At 42.1% G+C, this 15559-nt stretch overlaps 1 protein-coding gene across 7 annotated transcripts in view; it reads right to left on the bottom strand.

Moving 5' to 3' along the window:
* The window catches only part of mctp1a (multiple C2 domains, transmembrane 1a), a 129630-nt gene that overhangs the window by 24930 nt on the left and 89141 nt on the right, over positions 1–15559 (bottom strand). For all 7 annotated transcript variants that reach the window (XM_025911985.1, XM_019366017.2, XM_019366019.2 and 4 more), the window contains one exon: positions 8707–8823. In XM_025911985.1, coding sequence (XP_025767770.1) covers positions 8707–8823 — 117 coding nt within the window. The remainder of the gene's footprint in view (positions 1–8706; positions 8824–15559) is intronic.

The following is a 15559-nucleotide window of genomic DNA, read 5'->3' as shown; positions in this document are numbered from 1 at the left end:
AAATACCAGCTGCAAATTAAAACAGCTGTGAGTTAAAACCAACAGTGCATCGTCTACTTAATCCGAAAACAAGTACACTACTGCTGTTTATGTGGAGGTTTAGATTATGGGGATAAGTCATCTTTGAGGCCAGACCATATCGCAAAAGTGGTGTATTATGTCCTTATTTTGGTGTCTAGAAAACTGTGGTGCCATAACTGGTAATTGATACATGATTGCTAAAAAGATGGAACTTTAGCATCACAAGACCAAACTTTAGATTCTTGGTGCATATATGGTTGCCTGCGAAATGCACAGTTTAGGTGCCTGCACTTAAAAAAAAACAAAACAAGAAAGAGTTATTAGAATCATTAAGATCTGATCTTTCTTGCTGGGGGGGACTGTTTCTATTAGCTGTGCAGGTAAATATCTAAAAGTTTTTCAAGAACAGTTATGAGAAGCTTCTTGCACAACATCAGCAGTGCAACAGCACCCCTAGTGTGTTTTCAAGGACAGAGAGCATATTCTCAGGGTCAGACGGATTATTACTGTGATCTTCTGCTTGCTGGCTACACAGCTCTGTGGCATTATGGTGAATTTGATAGTAAATATGATCATAAGTTAAATCATAGGAGGAGGTAAGACAATTATGTATGTATGTATTGAGTATGTTCACATAAAGGAAAAGGACCAAATGAAGGATTTACCTAAGGTCACTGGAAAGACAGAAACATGGTAAATGTATACAAGACTAATCAGCTAAATCTTCATATCGACTGAGGCGCTGCGCACAAAGTATTCCAAATATTACTTCACAAGTCAATGATCCACCATCCTCCTGGTTTTGCAGGAATAAAAAAAATGGACAGAACCTGTCTGAATCAATGAAACAAGCGCACACAAACACTCCATAGGGGAAAAGTAAAATTCTACTACTAAACTAGCAGCTACATCATTTTCACCTTTCCCCTGAAAACTGCCTCTCAGCTCGGCCCTCTCTCTCTCCTGCTGGCCGTACGGAGTTCCACTATTTCCTCTCCTCACCTTCCCAATGACAGCCGCGTGGGGAATTGACGCCGAGGCAGACATCGCCAGCGAACATGAAGATATACTTTTTCCGTCTTTTTTTCTCCCATTCCTCTATCCCTCCCTCCTTCCTCCTGCTGCTTTTCCTCTTTGATACGTGAGGGGGTTTTAACCTCTCCAGCTGCTGAGGTTTGGCTGAGTGGCTGGCTGGGGGATCTCAAGGCCCTGCTTGGTATGCACTGTCCATGAGTGCATGTGTATGTGTGCACATATTGCCTACACCACAGTTTCTGCAGACTGGGGGAAGAGCTTCGCGGCTGATAAGGCTGAGCCTGGCTGACCCACGCGGGCCCTTCACAAGCTGTCAGAGCCGTGGCCCTCAGAGGGGGGCCCTTCCATCTGCACTGCCCAAGCCAGGGCTCACCCAGCAGGGGGCTAGATAGGGGTGAGGCTGGGGTGCTACCGGAGCTGGTGGTGGGGGTGAGAAGGGCAGCTCCATATTCATGAAAGCAACACCAAATTTCGTGAGCGCTGGAAGATATTGAGTTTTTGGGCTTGTTTTGTGACATTTCCAACTCACCAGCTACTTCTCCCTTTCCTATTTAGCTACTGACAAATCACCAAGTGTTCAGCCAGAGATTAAACAGCTATTCAGGCGAAGTCACAACTCTGAAAACTCCACCAGCGTTATTTGTCTTTCTCAGAAATAAAAAGTCTAGCTTTTCTCATTGTTCTTCATATTCAATTGTGTTAACGAGATCTAGAGCAAGCAACATACTAGATGTCTTGTATGGCAGAAACACATACATCTGTAGACTTAAGCTCAAGGTTTAAACCAAAAACACTAACAAAGAGCTATGGTGGGTATGCTATATAGACAAAATAACAACAACAACAACACCAACAGGCACTGAGACAGACACCCTGAACTGCTGGTGTTGTTAGCAAAGAGCACAGACAGTTACAAAGGTTCAGTGTGATGAAGGGAGTTAGACAAATGGAGTGGGATGGGAGAGGGGGGTGGCAATATGATGAAAAGGATGGGAGGATTTTGCAGTGGCATCCCTGATGCTCCCGATGCTCCCGTCCCGCTTCAAACTATGCCCGCTGCCTGTCTTTCTGCCTGCCAGCCTGCCATCCTATCTGCCAGTTTAGCAGAGACAGAGAGGCAGCGAGAGCAGCAGAGATGAGCACGGCGATGCCGGGGCGGCACGGGGGAAATCAGCGGGGCACAGGCGCTCCCAGTTAAAAGTGACATGACCTTTTGATTTTGTCACCTGTCACCAACTGCCATGTCTGACTCCACACTGAGGAGTGCCTGCCATCCACCGCTGCTTTCCTCTGCCTCCATCTCTCTGAATGCCTCCCTGTCTTTTTCTGTCTCCTGCTCCCACTCCATCTCCTTTTCTCATTCCCCTTGTCTTTCCAGAGTTACAGTTTTATGAGCAAAAAATGGTGCGACTTCCTGGAGGAGTTGAGGTATAATAGGCAGCGCATTCTCTTTTCCTTCCAGCTTTCCCTAATATTTACTTCTACTCCACCTGCGTTGCGCGTGGCTCTTAATGAGGGCAGATGTCAAGTCACAGTGTTGCGAGCAAAGTTGTTTTGAGATGCAAAATCAAGGAGAAAATAGAACAGATAGAAATCGCAATGAAGACTCGCTCTAAAAATGATACAGTGTTCAAATAACATGTGACAATTCTGACTGGAAATAAACCAGATTTTATTTACACTAACGAACAATACGCTGCTGTCACACACAGCAGAGAAAAGTAAATATTAAACTAGTATTAGTAGATCCTCGTGACCTCAATAACTAAGCTCTGTGAGAATGATTCAACTCACCATGTGGTGAGAGCGGACTTATCATAGTCAGCTATCGTGCCACAGGAGGCGTGTATGTAAGTGTGAAGTATCTTCAGGCCATTAAGGTCTTCTCTTCCGTAATGGTTTGGTGGATCCATTGGGTGAATCAATGTAATGGTCTGAAGCATGGGATAAAGATGATGGTGCTCCAGTGTGACGAGGCCTAATTGCCCGTCATCCTGTGGTAGAAAGAGACATCACCGTGTTCCATATGTATCCTCTCCGACAGCCAGCACTGAAATTAACACCTTCATAACATCTGGTAAGAGCTTTTCTGGGCCAAGAGAACGGCAAGGAAAGATTTCTTTTGGGATGTGTCCCTGCTTGTTAATCTCGGTGCCCATCATCTATTCATGCAAGCAGGCACACGCAAGAATACGACTCGCAGCTATGACATGCGTGCACATGTATCTAGCAGCCATCTCCCTCGTCCAGCAGAGCAGCCGGTCCTCTGCTTGACCAAAGCCCAGTGTGAGGACAGATGTAACCTCCAAATTGTCCCAGGTATCCAAACAAGCGTGAGATGGAGGGGTCATCTCATTGCGATGCAAATGGAGAAGCAGAAAAACAGTACGAGTCTTTCTTAATAATACATTCGAATGCACAAATAAAAGTGGCATCATCCTCATATATTCAGCATATATTCAAAAACATTAAAGGGTCCTCTTGTTTGCTCAGAGAGCAAGGGAGCACGTTACACCATGACATACAGGTCAGCCAACGGTGCTGGAGAGTCAGCATTCACGGGTCAGAGTGCTACATGATAAGAAAGGAGGTCGGGGACCTTACTGGTGCTGTGCCTCCTTTAATCGCTGTTCTTAAGGACGCTCTGACTGCTTAGCAGGTACCGGTCAAGGTTGGGGCTAGGCTAAGAAGCAGCTGATCCGGGATCTGTTTGCAAAGCAGCATGTAACCGCACAACAGTCAGTGACCCTGAGTGGTGAAATACAGCATGTAAAGAACACTGTGTTTGTTTATTCGCTATAGACAGGGATACGGGTTGTGGTTGTGGTGTAAAAGCGTCGAAGGGTAAGCACGCTGAACCCGTCAGATGAAGCAAGGCCAGTTCATTAGGAAGTCTGTACTCAAGTGTGGGCTTTTTTTTTTCCCTGTTTTCTCTCATTCTCTCTCACCCTCTCTGTTTCTCTCTCTCAACCTTCAGAGTGAGTTCAGCAGAGATTCCTTTGGCATTACCCTCACCCCAGACTGCTGGAAAACCGCAGCGCTCCGGATGCTGACCCTTGCTCAGCTCAGCACAATGCTTTAATTTGGTGTGTTGTTTAAAGTAATTAGAAAGCCTTTCCCCCTGTTTTCTTTTCTATTCTTTTCAGTGTCTCTGCCAAGTGCAAGAGGGAAACAGTGAGTCGTCCATGACTTCAGCTTGATAAAGATTCGGAAGAGGAATCCACTAGACCCCCTCACCCTCCTCCTCACCCCCACCCCCTGCACCGGGGGAAAACTGTCTGAAAACAAACAGGGACAGGACTCGAGGGATACTTGTGTCTAAATGTGCGTATTCGAGTGTATGTGTGTGTTTGTCTACGTGTACAGCATTTCAGCAAAATAACTAGAGATGGCACGATACCACTTTTTTATGTCCGATACCGATACCGATATCATAAATTTGGATATCTGCCGATACCGATATTAATCCGATATAGTGTGTTTTTTAATCAATAAAACTGTTTTTTTAATATCTTGCTGCATTTTGTATAAGTTCATACTCAAGTTTAAATAAACAATAACACTAAAGCTATTCTGTTATACCTGTATGTAAAAAATACACTGCGCCCAAAATATTTCATAGTTCAGGAACACTGATCAATCTAATAAACTTAATCCTCCCTATTCTGGTATTTTAAAGAGTACTTAGCAGAAATATTAAGCAACCTAACTAATAGGGTTGCAAACTCCCACCAAAAAAAAATAGGGAACCACCCCCCACCCTCCACCTGATGATGCTTAATCGACGTAATCAACTTTAATTTGATGCAGGGTGGGAAAAAAATGCACAGAAATAAATTATTTTTCAAGAATAATTAAATAGATTCAACATCTTTCTTCAACAGAATTGCAGAATTCACAGATGGTACCTTCTCAAAGAAAAAAGTAGTATAGCTTACTAGGGTATATTAGACTTAATAGTTACTATATACAGTAATGGACTTCTATACATTTTACATCAGATTCAAACTTTGGGTGTAAGATTCAGATAATTATTTATTAAAAGCTAGACATTTTAAATGAGAATAAGAAAGAAAAGTATGTCTTTGTGCCCCCTTTTCCCTGTTAATGCTCTATCGGCCCCCCTGGCTACACTTTGCTAGATCCGCCCCTGCACAGTTACCAGCCGTCAGCTACGTAGAAAAGGATCCTGGTGTAGAAAGTAATATTAAATAAATTCTAACAACAGCTTATCAAGGTTAAACGTGCTGCTGTTGTTCAGCCGCTGGTTTCCTCTTTCTGGTGCAAAGTGGGCCAAAAACAAAGAAGAGAGACGGACTCGGCGACAGAAAAGCCGATCAGCTGATCATTAAGCAGTTTCACGATTGAAGTAGCTGCAGGAAGGTGAGGGAGAGAGAGAGTCAGTCGCTCCATATATCGGTTGTTAAGCTTAACATGGGAATGCTTTACAAACATTCAGAGATGAACTTACACACTTGCTTTACTTCTCTCTGGGATAACTTCCTCGGAGATGAAATGCTGGTTTGGTAGCGAGGCTACAAATACACACAGCCGCTCTATCACGTGAGGCATACTGCTGCAACGTGCTACGGTTATGAGCCGAGTTACGCCATGTCGCAAGTTTTGTGAGGTGTTTTTTTGATATTTAATGGATCGGATTACATTTTTTATTTCTCACCGATATCCGATCCAGTAATTTAGGTCAGTATCGGACCGATACCGATACGTAATATCGGATCGGTCCATCTCTAAAAATAACAAATGCTTCTACCGTACCTTACTTTTGCTTTTAGTCTTATTTGAGATGAGATATTAATATCAGGAGTGGACGAGGCACGGAGCTGATAATGAAGCAAGGAGAGTGGGTCCTGCGCGTTCAATACCCCAAAGGCAGTGAGACAGCAACAGAGACACAAGCGGGGCAGTGATCGCCAGAGAATTTTCTTTGTGTCACCTGTGCACAGCTGCCACAGCAGCAAGAAAGAGGCATTAATAGAGCCAATCTTTGACAATTTCAACTTTCATCAGATGCATCACTGCAAAGACTCACTCGCACAGCAGATTCAAACACACAGACAACTTTTATCTGCACACATAGATTAACGCTTCTACACTCGAGTTCATACCATGCAAACACACACCTTGAATGCCTTGTGTAAATGTATATGAGTGTACACTGCAGTCCTTCACATTTATTTATTATAACCTAGGAATAAAGGGAATATACAAATTCACATCAGACATACACACACAATATTTAGTATTCGTGCATTATGGATGCACCTGCATACAGACCTAGAGCACATTTACCTTAGTGCTATCCCACGATCTTTTAGTGTGTCTTTGCCTCTAACTATCTCACCACCAGCCTCTACAAAAACTCCTTAAGCCAGCGCCATCATCGACACTCCTACCCACACATATCAAGACTGTCAAACTGTAAGAGTTACACTACACACTCAGTTAAAGCTATTGCCAAATGCTGCTCATATTAGACACTAAAGACATTTAACTGAAGAAGGTCAGACACCAAAGTTAAAGGCGGTGCTCTCGTGTCTTAAAACACTCCGTTCTTGATGATCCTGATGATCCTTTGAATTCAACCAAACACTCTCCAGTCTCAACGACACTCTGAAGACGGCGATATTAAAGCAAGCTTCAGAGGCAAAACCACTCCCTGGTCTGGTCTAACCCTTGGCATATAAATCCAGTAGAGTAGTTACATGACAAGCCTCAAGACATTAAACTCAAATGAAAATGGTTCTTAGTTGGTGGGAAATATTTTAAGGCGCCCTGCTTTCATCCCAACAAGCCCAGCTGAAGTCAGTCAAATTACGCGGTCTGCATTTATGCTGTAAACACAGAAGATCATGATCAAGTGTGGAAATGCTACTTTGAAAATGAAGCAGATAGATCCTAAATTGTATCTGCTGGCCAGGTTCCTTGACCAGGTAAATCTCCAAAAGGAGATTTTTGGATAGGATATAATAACAATAATAATAAAATACTAAGACAGCACCAGATGTTAAAACACTGAGTTTTAACATCTGACATCTTTTGTCTTTGCTCGTAAGACCTTTAAGTAGAACTGGGCAGACCAGTGTTGTCATACTTAAAGACGCTTGCCATATGAGAATCAACAGTATGAACATGTCTTAAGGTTTCAACCAAGTCCTGAGGTACTTGAGACACAATAGTCCCTTTCAAGAGAGAAAAGCAATTCCACATGAAGTGGGAGTTACATGCACTTATTGGAATGTGAATTGAGTGCCACATTATGGGGATATGCAACCATTGTTGCCTCATTTTACTTAGGAAGTACAGAGAAAAAGAATATCATTAGGTCTGGATAAATACAAGCAGCAGGTAGAGAGACACATAATCATGCCAGGTTTTGTCTTAAGGCATGTGTGGCTATCCTTTTTTTTTTTGCAAGCAATGTCGCCATCTACAGGTGAGAAAAGTGTCTCTAAAATTAAAGTCTGTGTTCTTCACAAATGGTTTGTGTTGTCTGTGAACTTACCTACAATAGTAAATCTTTAATTCTTCACTTGAGCGCATGCAGTGAAAATATGAGTTTTAAACATGAACCAAAAGCTGGAGTATAACTGCCAGTTTATTGTCAAGAAACACAAGGATCATTTTGCTAATTTTAATGCCATGTTTTTAAATGAACAAATATGGAAATGGAAGCTTATGAATAGAGAAGATTAGCTCTTGAGACGAAACAATAAATCTGCGCTATATGCTATGTAGAGTTCACATTTAATTCTGTAATATTGCAATGACACACAGCTATTAGATTTGGTTCATTATGATGACTGAATTTAATACCTCTTCCAAATCCAATCCAATCTAACCCATAGAATCCCTATGAAGAGATAAATATACACATATAGAAGGCAAAAGACTGCAAGGAAATCGGAAGTCTGTTAACTGGTTATTTCCAAGTGAGTCTTAGAAAAAGGCACTTATTAAAATTAATCACTTCATTGTTCACGCTCACGCCATAGTCCAGCTCGCTCTCTCGTTTTCACTCTCTACTCTCCAAATGTGCCTGGCCATGATTAAAACATGTCTGTTTCTCCATGACATTGCTTTGACATCACTTAATTGGTATAAGAGATAAAAAATAAATGAATTAAATAAATATACTACCAGGTAAGTGGCGTAACATTGCTCAAGGTGACAGCCTATTATTTCTCCCTTTTCTTTGCCTCAAAGAAGGCAAAGTGAGAAATGTGAGATGCACTGAGAATGCAGCACCTCGTGCGGCAGACGGAGATTTTTATTAAGAAAAAGAAAAAAAAAATCAGCAGAGAGTTTTCACATGTGAAATTCAAAATCTGTTCAAAGTTTGCGGCGTGCAGTTCAATCTGAAAGTATATTCTACATTTCTACAGGAAACTGCAACCCTTTATTTCTCACTTATCTGTACATCCATGCTCATCAGCAGTCAAAATGTCACGTCCCAAATATCTACTGTTTTTAATATGTCTGGAAATGTATCGTCACATGATTAATGCAGTAAATCAATGTCCCAACAAAACAGCTGTGGTTGAATTTAACCTGCATTGTATGTGGAAATGGGCTTTTACAGTGAAAGGAAAGAAAGGCGGAGGGATATCAAGAAGCGATGGGGTTACTCACCACATCTTGCCTGGTGTCCTTCCCCGACGCAATGAGGATGTAGTTCCAGGCCAAGGGCAGAAGCAACGCCAGAGGAATCATGTAGAGCTCAAAGTTCCAAACGACGACGACAAAAAGCTGTTGAAAGACACAACGTGAAAACAGCTTGTGAGAGAAAAGCAAAAAGAAATACGAGAGATCAATGCGGGCTAAAAATGTATATATTCAAGATGCCATACGGGCGTTCATGAGACAAACTCCTGAGAATCTAAGCTGGCCACATGTGCCATATGTGTGACTCAAAAAACAACACACATTCATATGCAGAATCATAAACTCCATGCAGTAAAAACTATTAAATGGGTCTTTGCTTTAACAAAGGAGTAGGCCTGGTGTCAGTGAGCTGAGGGTGAAACCGCCATGACCCCTTAAGGGTTCGTTTTTCTGGGTCTCAAAGTTGAGGAGGAGGACGGTGAGGAGGATAAGTATGAGCCGTCAGAGCCTCTATCGTCCATGCCAATCATCTCAGAGTCTGAGGTCATGTACCGTTTCAGCCGCAGCACGTCAAAGCTGACCCTTCTATACTCAACCCCAAACTCCAGCAGATGACCCCGCACACCCCACAACCCGAGTCCCTAACCCTGTCACTCTAAGACCCAATACCCTCTCTCCTGGCCCAAAAGAGTCGTTCGCCCCATCTCTAACCTCCTCTGCACCCATCTGCCAAAACCATAACCTCTATACCTCCCCTCTCATCACCAAACAAGAAAGGTACCATCTGAAAATTAACCTTTCCTAAAACCTTGTATTCTGGTTTTGGCAGGACTCTTTAGCCTCTGACAACAGATTACTGCGGTGGTTGGGAAGATACGTGTGGGAAAGTAAAATTGCTAATCATGGAAGGCTGATGTTTTCTGGCAGCATTGTGTAGATTGTGAGAAAGCATTGTCGATTGTAAATGAAAGGTTGAGACGGGGCGTTTTTCAGGAAACAAAATCTGTCAGAAATAAATAGAGCGAAAGCATATTTATCTTATCGAATAATATCATGTTCATGTATACAGAGATTTGTCGCGACTGATAATAAAAAAAAAACTGCAGCAATTATAACAAATGCCAAAAATGCAAACCATGCCTAATGCTTAATCTTTCGCTGTGGAACATATTCACTGAATTCAAGTACGAGTAATCCATTATTTCAAATATGGGCACAGCAGATTTGAAATTAATTAGTCTGTGTATGGAAAGACAACCTTGTTTAACAATCAGTTTTGATGAGAAACTTTTAAAAGTGATGAAATTGAGATTATTACTGTATAAAGCTCATATAATGTCTGTCTACCAATTCTGATTTATCCTGTTTGGTTGTGCAAACACCGGCAAGAGTGAGAGGAGGCTCAATTATCAACAACAACACTGCTTAATTTCTGCCTTTGTATGTGTGTGTATGTGTGTAATATAGGGTTAATGTGAATGAGAGGTTCAACATCTCGGCACCATAGTGCTTTCCAGGCTGCTGTTATTGTAGTAAAGCCAGTCAAACATTAAAAAAACACAGACACACTCGACTGCTACGTCACAACGGACAAAAACACATGCGTGTGAGTATCGCTGAAAAAAGCCCCTCGCAATAAAACCATGTTTACAAATTAAATTTTTATCCTCAACTTTTCCAACTTCATGGAAAAGTTCGAAAGGCTCGTATCCAAACTTTAGAGCGGAATTATAACTCCATGTAAAATTAACTAACAGACGCTGAATCCACAAAGCAAAAATAGGAAGAAAAAAAATAAGACATAAATTAAACATTAGAAATGTCCAGTACATTTGCATAATGCTCACAGCAAAATTTCTTCTTCAAATAAAACCTGAATGGCCTTGGTGAAACAGGCAAATCTCCCCAAAGGATCGCAGTCTTTCTCCGGCTCTCTCAGGCTCAACTTACTTTGTTACATACGCAGAGTCTCTCTCTGATACAGCTGTGTAGGAGAACTGGAAAGAAACTCTTTAATAATTCATATTTGTATACTAATAAGCAACACAACAATTTCCCTTCACTCATCAGAAAACGCTGTTAGGATCGTGAAAAAGCTCGACAGCAGAAACTTGCGTACAGACGAACACAATAACACACCTTTGCGCACGTTTTCCCTACAAAATATAACTATTCTAAAATTATCCATCTGCTCCAAATTACTGTAATTTACAAATCTGTATGATCTGCAACAGAGATAAACACTCCGACAATTTCTAACTACAAAAATGTGCAACAGAGGTGCAGAAAGTTGACTTCAATTGAACAAACAGAGGAGCACATTTCTTTGAAACTATTCTAGTAGAAGCTATTAATAACTGCATACTTATAAACGTCTTCACACGCTCTGTTCTATACTCTACTATAAATACCACTTACAGTAGGAATACAGAACAATGCATTTTAAATATCTTTGCTGTGTGGAAGTCTTTTCACTCGCATTGTCATCACACAGCAGAAAATTAACTTGTACTTTACTGTCTGAATGTTTGTACTTAAGCAATGAAATCTTCTTTTTCAAAAAAATAAATAAATTCCTGCTCTTTTCTCTATTTGTCAGAGGCTATTTAACCTGTCATCTGCCTTTATTCCTCTTCCAGGTGGTTAAGGTGGCTGAGGGTGAAGTTTTGACTGGCAGCTAGAGAAACCGGACACCCCGGCTCAGCAGCGGCCGGCCCTGCACCGTCTATGTGCCCACCGGCCGGGCAGCAATGGGGCCCTACAGTGCCTGGACCTTTCCACCAGGACTGGGCGATCACAGTCACCCCCCGTCGCTCGCTGCACCACATAGGAGGCTTTTCGCCTGGAGAATAGGGAGTGGGAAGGAGCCTGCTGTGGATGTCAGTGACCAGAAAATAGCAGAGGGGGGAAAAGAAAAAAAAAAGGAGGAAAAAAAAGGACGAAAACATGTTGGATCGAAAGGGGAAAAAAGCTAGATGAAGCTCCAGATGTAGTCTACGGGAATAATTTGTAAATGACCCTTTGTGGCCACAGATACATTATGTAGCGGCCGGTGATGGTTCACAGTGAATATCTGAACACTACACACGAGGAATGCTCATCCCGTTCTTGCTTTGTTTAATAATGCTGCATTCATGGTAATGTAATTTATTTTTTTTATATGAACACAGTCTTTCTTTGCTTATCTTTTATTGTATTATTCATATTATGAACGCTCTCTGATTTAGTTTAGCGAGTATGTAAATAAATACATTACAGCTATTTGTTACAAAAAGTGAGTTGGACCCTGTTTTTACTTCTCCTGTAACAAATATTTTCTGTAATTATCAAACCTACTGAAATAAGTGGAAATCTTTTTTTTTCTTATGTGATGGATATTTGATTGTGTCACCAAAACTACTGTCAGCAGTGACAACTTGAAAACAACTTAAAATTAAGAATTTACTTTTAGACGACAAATCTGTTTAGTCAAAACCAAAGTCCGTCTCTTCTTCTAATCATTATTTGTGCTTCAGTGATCTTCAGTGAAATGCGATAAATTTCCAGGAACAAAACTATTCACCTGTCACAAAACAAAGTGAAATCAGGACTTCCACTGTCAAATCTGCTAAACCAGCTTAGATATAGTTAAAGGCTAAATTTGAAATGGGCTAACTTCACATCTGAGTATGAGCTGATACTGAAATGAGATGCGTAATTAAAAAAGACAATTACAAAACTAACAAAGCAAAAATCACGCCAGTATTATTTGTAACATTTTGGCTAAAATGAAAATAAAACACAAAACAGAACTTAAATTATTTTGACACATCTGTGTAGTTAAGATTTCATTCCAGCTGTAATGTTTAAAGCTTTCGCTTAATATTAAAATATTCAAGCACGATAAGCTATATTAAAAATGTTAACAAAAGAGATAGTCAAAATGATTTATTCAAGCACTTAGTGCGGCACATTGAGAGTTGCTTTATTTGTTTCAAAACACAACCCGCGTCCTTGCGGCTCTTTGCCGCAGCACTGTGGGAGGGTAATATTCAGTGCTTTGGCTTACATTAACCACACACCAGGCTAACTTCCCCCTGCTCTGTCTCAGTGGAGTGAAACTGAAGTTTGGATTTCAGAGTTCCCCTTTATCTCTCTTACATCAATTTCCATGCTGGCACTAAGTGTTGCCAGATAGCAACTAGAAGTCCTGTTAAGTTCGAGGGAACAAGAGGGAGGGAGACTGTGTCCTGTTTCTGACCAGACCTACAACAACATTCGGTGGTGCTAGACTGCCCCCTGCTGTTCTCATGCAGAACATTGATCCACAGCACAATTAATGCTGTTCATTCGAAATAAAAAAGGAAGCTCAAATTCACTAAAACTGTTGTGTCAAAGGCAGTCATTTTGCAACATCACAGTTACAACAATACAATAAAGCCTGTACCATTTGTGATCACAATGCTACAACTTCCCAGGGGTGCCAATTAGAAATAAGGGTGCTGTATCGCGACTTCGTATCAAAAGGCCTCACATTTTCTGTCTCCATCTCTGGTGATTAAACTCTGACTTGGTATTCTCTGTTAGTCGTGCCACTACATTTCAACTATCATTCATTTTGGAAATGAGGAGAACAGTGAAATGTGAAAGCATATCTTTCAAAGCTGTCCCTTGCTGTGGGCAAAGACGAACTCCCTAACTTTAAAACTTTTAAAAGTTAGACAGGTTCTTTGAAGGGGAGTCAAAGGAGCAATTTAAAGAGACCTGGAGTGGTGTGTACTGCTGACTACTATGGCGTCTTCGCACTGTGTATCAAACCACCAGCCAGACATGTGCAAACACACACACATATACACTCCAATAGTTGCTTCTGTACCTGCCTTTGCTTTTTTCCCCCCTTTTTTTATTTCAGCAGGGTGAATTTTTATCTAAATGCAAAGCAGGTGATAGGTGCTCCAGTTTCCTCTAGAAGTAGCTCCCTTGTCTGGGCTCTCTTCCTGATAAGAGTCCTACTTTGCCTGACATAAAAGAGCCCGGTATCATTTCCCCTGCCTCCCCAACAACCCCCAGCTCGCTGCCCTCGCCCTTCCCCGAGCTTCACAAAGCTGCCTCTATTTGCTCCCAATTCAGGGCCCAATTGCAGATAAAGTTACAGCAAATTTGTTTGGAGGAAGAGCTGCTGAGGCCTGCGGTCCCTGGGGCAATAACAGCCTTGTCTTGCAGGGGCCGTGGGGAGAGCTGGCAGCAGCAGGAGAACAGAACCCTACACCGCTCAGCCCGACAATGGCCTCAACTCTCCGGGAGGGAAAAGCCGAGGGGAGGGAGAGATAAAGAAGAACAGGGATGCATGGAAGGATAGAACGGAGAGACACTCAGCTTGCAGGTGTGGAGAGAGGAAGCAGACGCTTAACCCTGAGACGGGGAATGGAGACACCACCCACAGACACACACACACACACACAAATACACAGACACCACCCATCATGCAGGACAGGAGGTAACTCCAGTCCCGTCCATTGTGCCAACGCCTCAGGCAAAGCTGCCACGGTGGCTGATTCACTGTCGGGATGGGTGGGTGACAACAGTGTGGGCGTGAGAGAGAAAAGAGTGAAAAGCTGCATGTGAGACTATGCAATATCTCTATTTCTCGCACATACACACAAGACACACAATACACATGCACACACTAAACACAGCTGGCACTAATGGATGATGTGTACATGCGGCTGGTATTTCAGAATTGGGCAGAAGGAGAGTAAGAGACCATGAAGAAAATTTTGATCGTTTTTGTGGAAGAAGTGTCGAGCAGTGACACAGTCTGACAACTGCGATGATGTACTCTTGCGTTCACGAAATATATACGAGCACGCTTAAATTTGCTCCCCCCCGGGCTCACTTAGCAGTTAAGGAGTGCGCACGTTGGTAAGTTTAGCGGCTGAACTGCCCAACATCTACACCTCTCTAGCTATAGCCATGTTTGGAAAGTTAAGTCTAACATCTGGAATAAGAAAAAAAAAAAAAAAAAAAAGAAGACAGCCAGACAGAAACACACGTGCACATGTATACAGACACACATGCCCATAATCACACACAGCAGTACACCTTCATGAATGCACCACCTTGGCCAGATGGCCCCCCATAAAAACCCACTTAAAGAGATGAGTGAAGTGATTAAGAGGCCCCTCAAAGTAAGGGAGAAATGAGACAGGGATGAAGAAATGGAGGGGTGGGAGGGAATACCTGTGTAGAGGAGAGGCCCTAAATACTGTGATGCTTTTAGCTAAGTGCTCACTCCTACGTTAACAGACTCCCAAAAGAGCCGGGGATGGGTGGGTGGACTACAATGACACCTAAATTTCTGAATTTCTCTAAACTATAAAACACTGTGTCCTTGGCCCAGATAGATCGTTCCTCGTCTCCTGAATCCAATCAGAATTTGAATAGTGGAAACTGTTAGAAATGGATATACTACATACTGTGTTAAAAACAAAAAAAAACTTGGGAGGATCTATACAACACATACATCTGTTTGGATGTGCTGACACAGAGGCTGTGCTGTCCAAGGCTATATTTTCTCCTCTCCATTCCCCATGTAGATTGGTATTTCTAAAGTGACCTTGTTTTGGGTGAATTCCTTGACATTTTATTTGTCTGACACATTCATTTATTTATAAAAAGATAAGACCCAAGGACTCCTGCCTAGTTCAGTCTTACATGAGAGAAAATACATGCACACGCCGGCTCTCGCACACAAATGTGCTCACTCACACAAAGAGGAAAATGTTAACTGATCAATACCGTGTCTCTTCTGACCCATGTCTTGTGATGACACTGTGACCCGCTGTGCAAACACACACACACACACGCACACACACACGTACACCCTCTGGAGAGATTAAAC

This window comes from Oreochromis niloticus, linkage group LG12 (genome assembly GCF_001858045.2).
Source record: "Oreochromis niloticus isolate F11D_XX linkage group LG12, O_niloticus_UMD_NMBU, whole genome shotgun sequence".
In the NCBI taxonomy this organism is placed as follows: domain Eukaryota; kingdom Metazoa; phylum Chordata; class Actinopteri; order Cichliformes; family Cichlidae; genus Oreochromis; species Oreochromis niloticus.
This window is presented reverse-complemented; position numbering and strand designations above follow the sequence as displayed.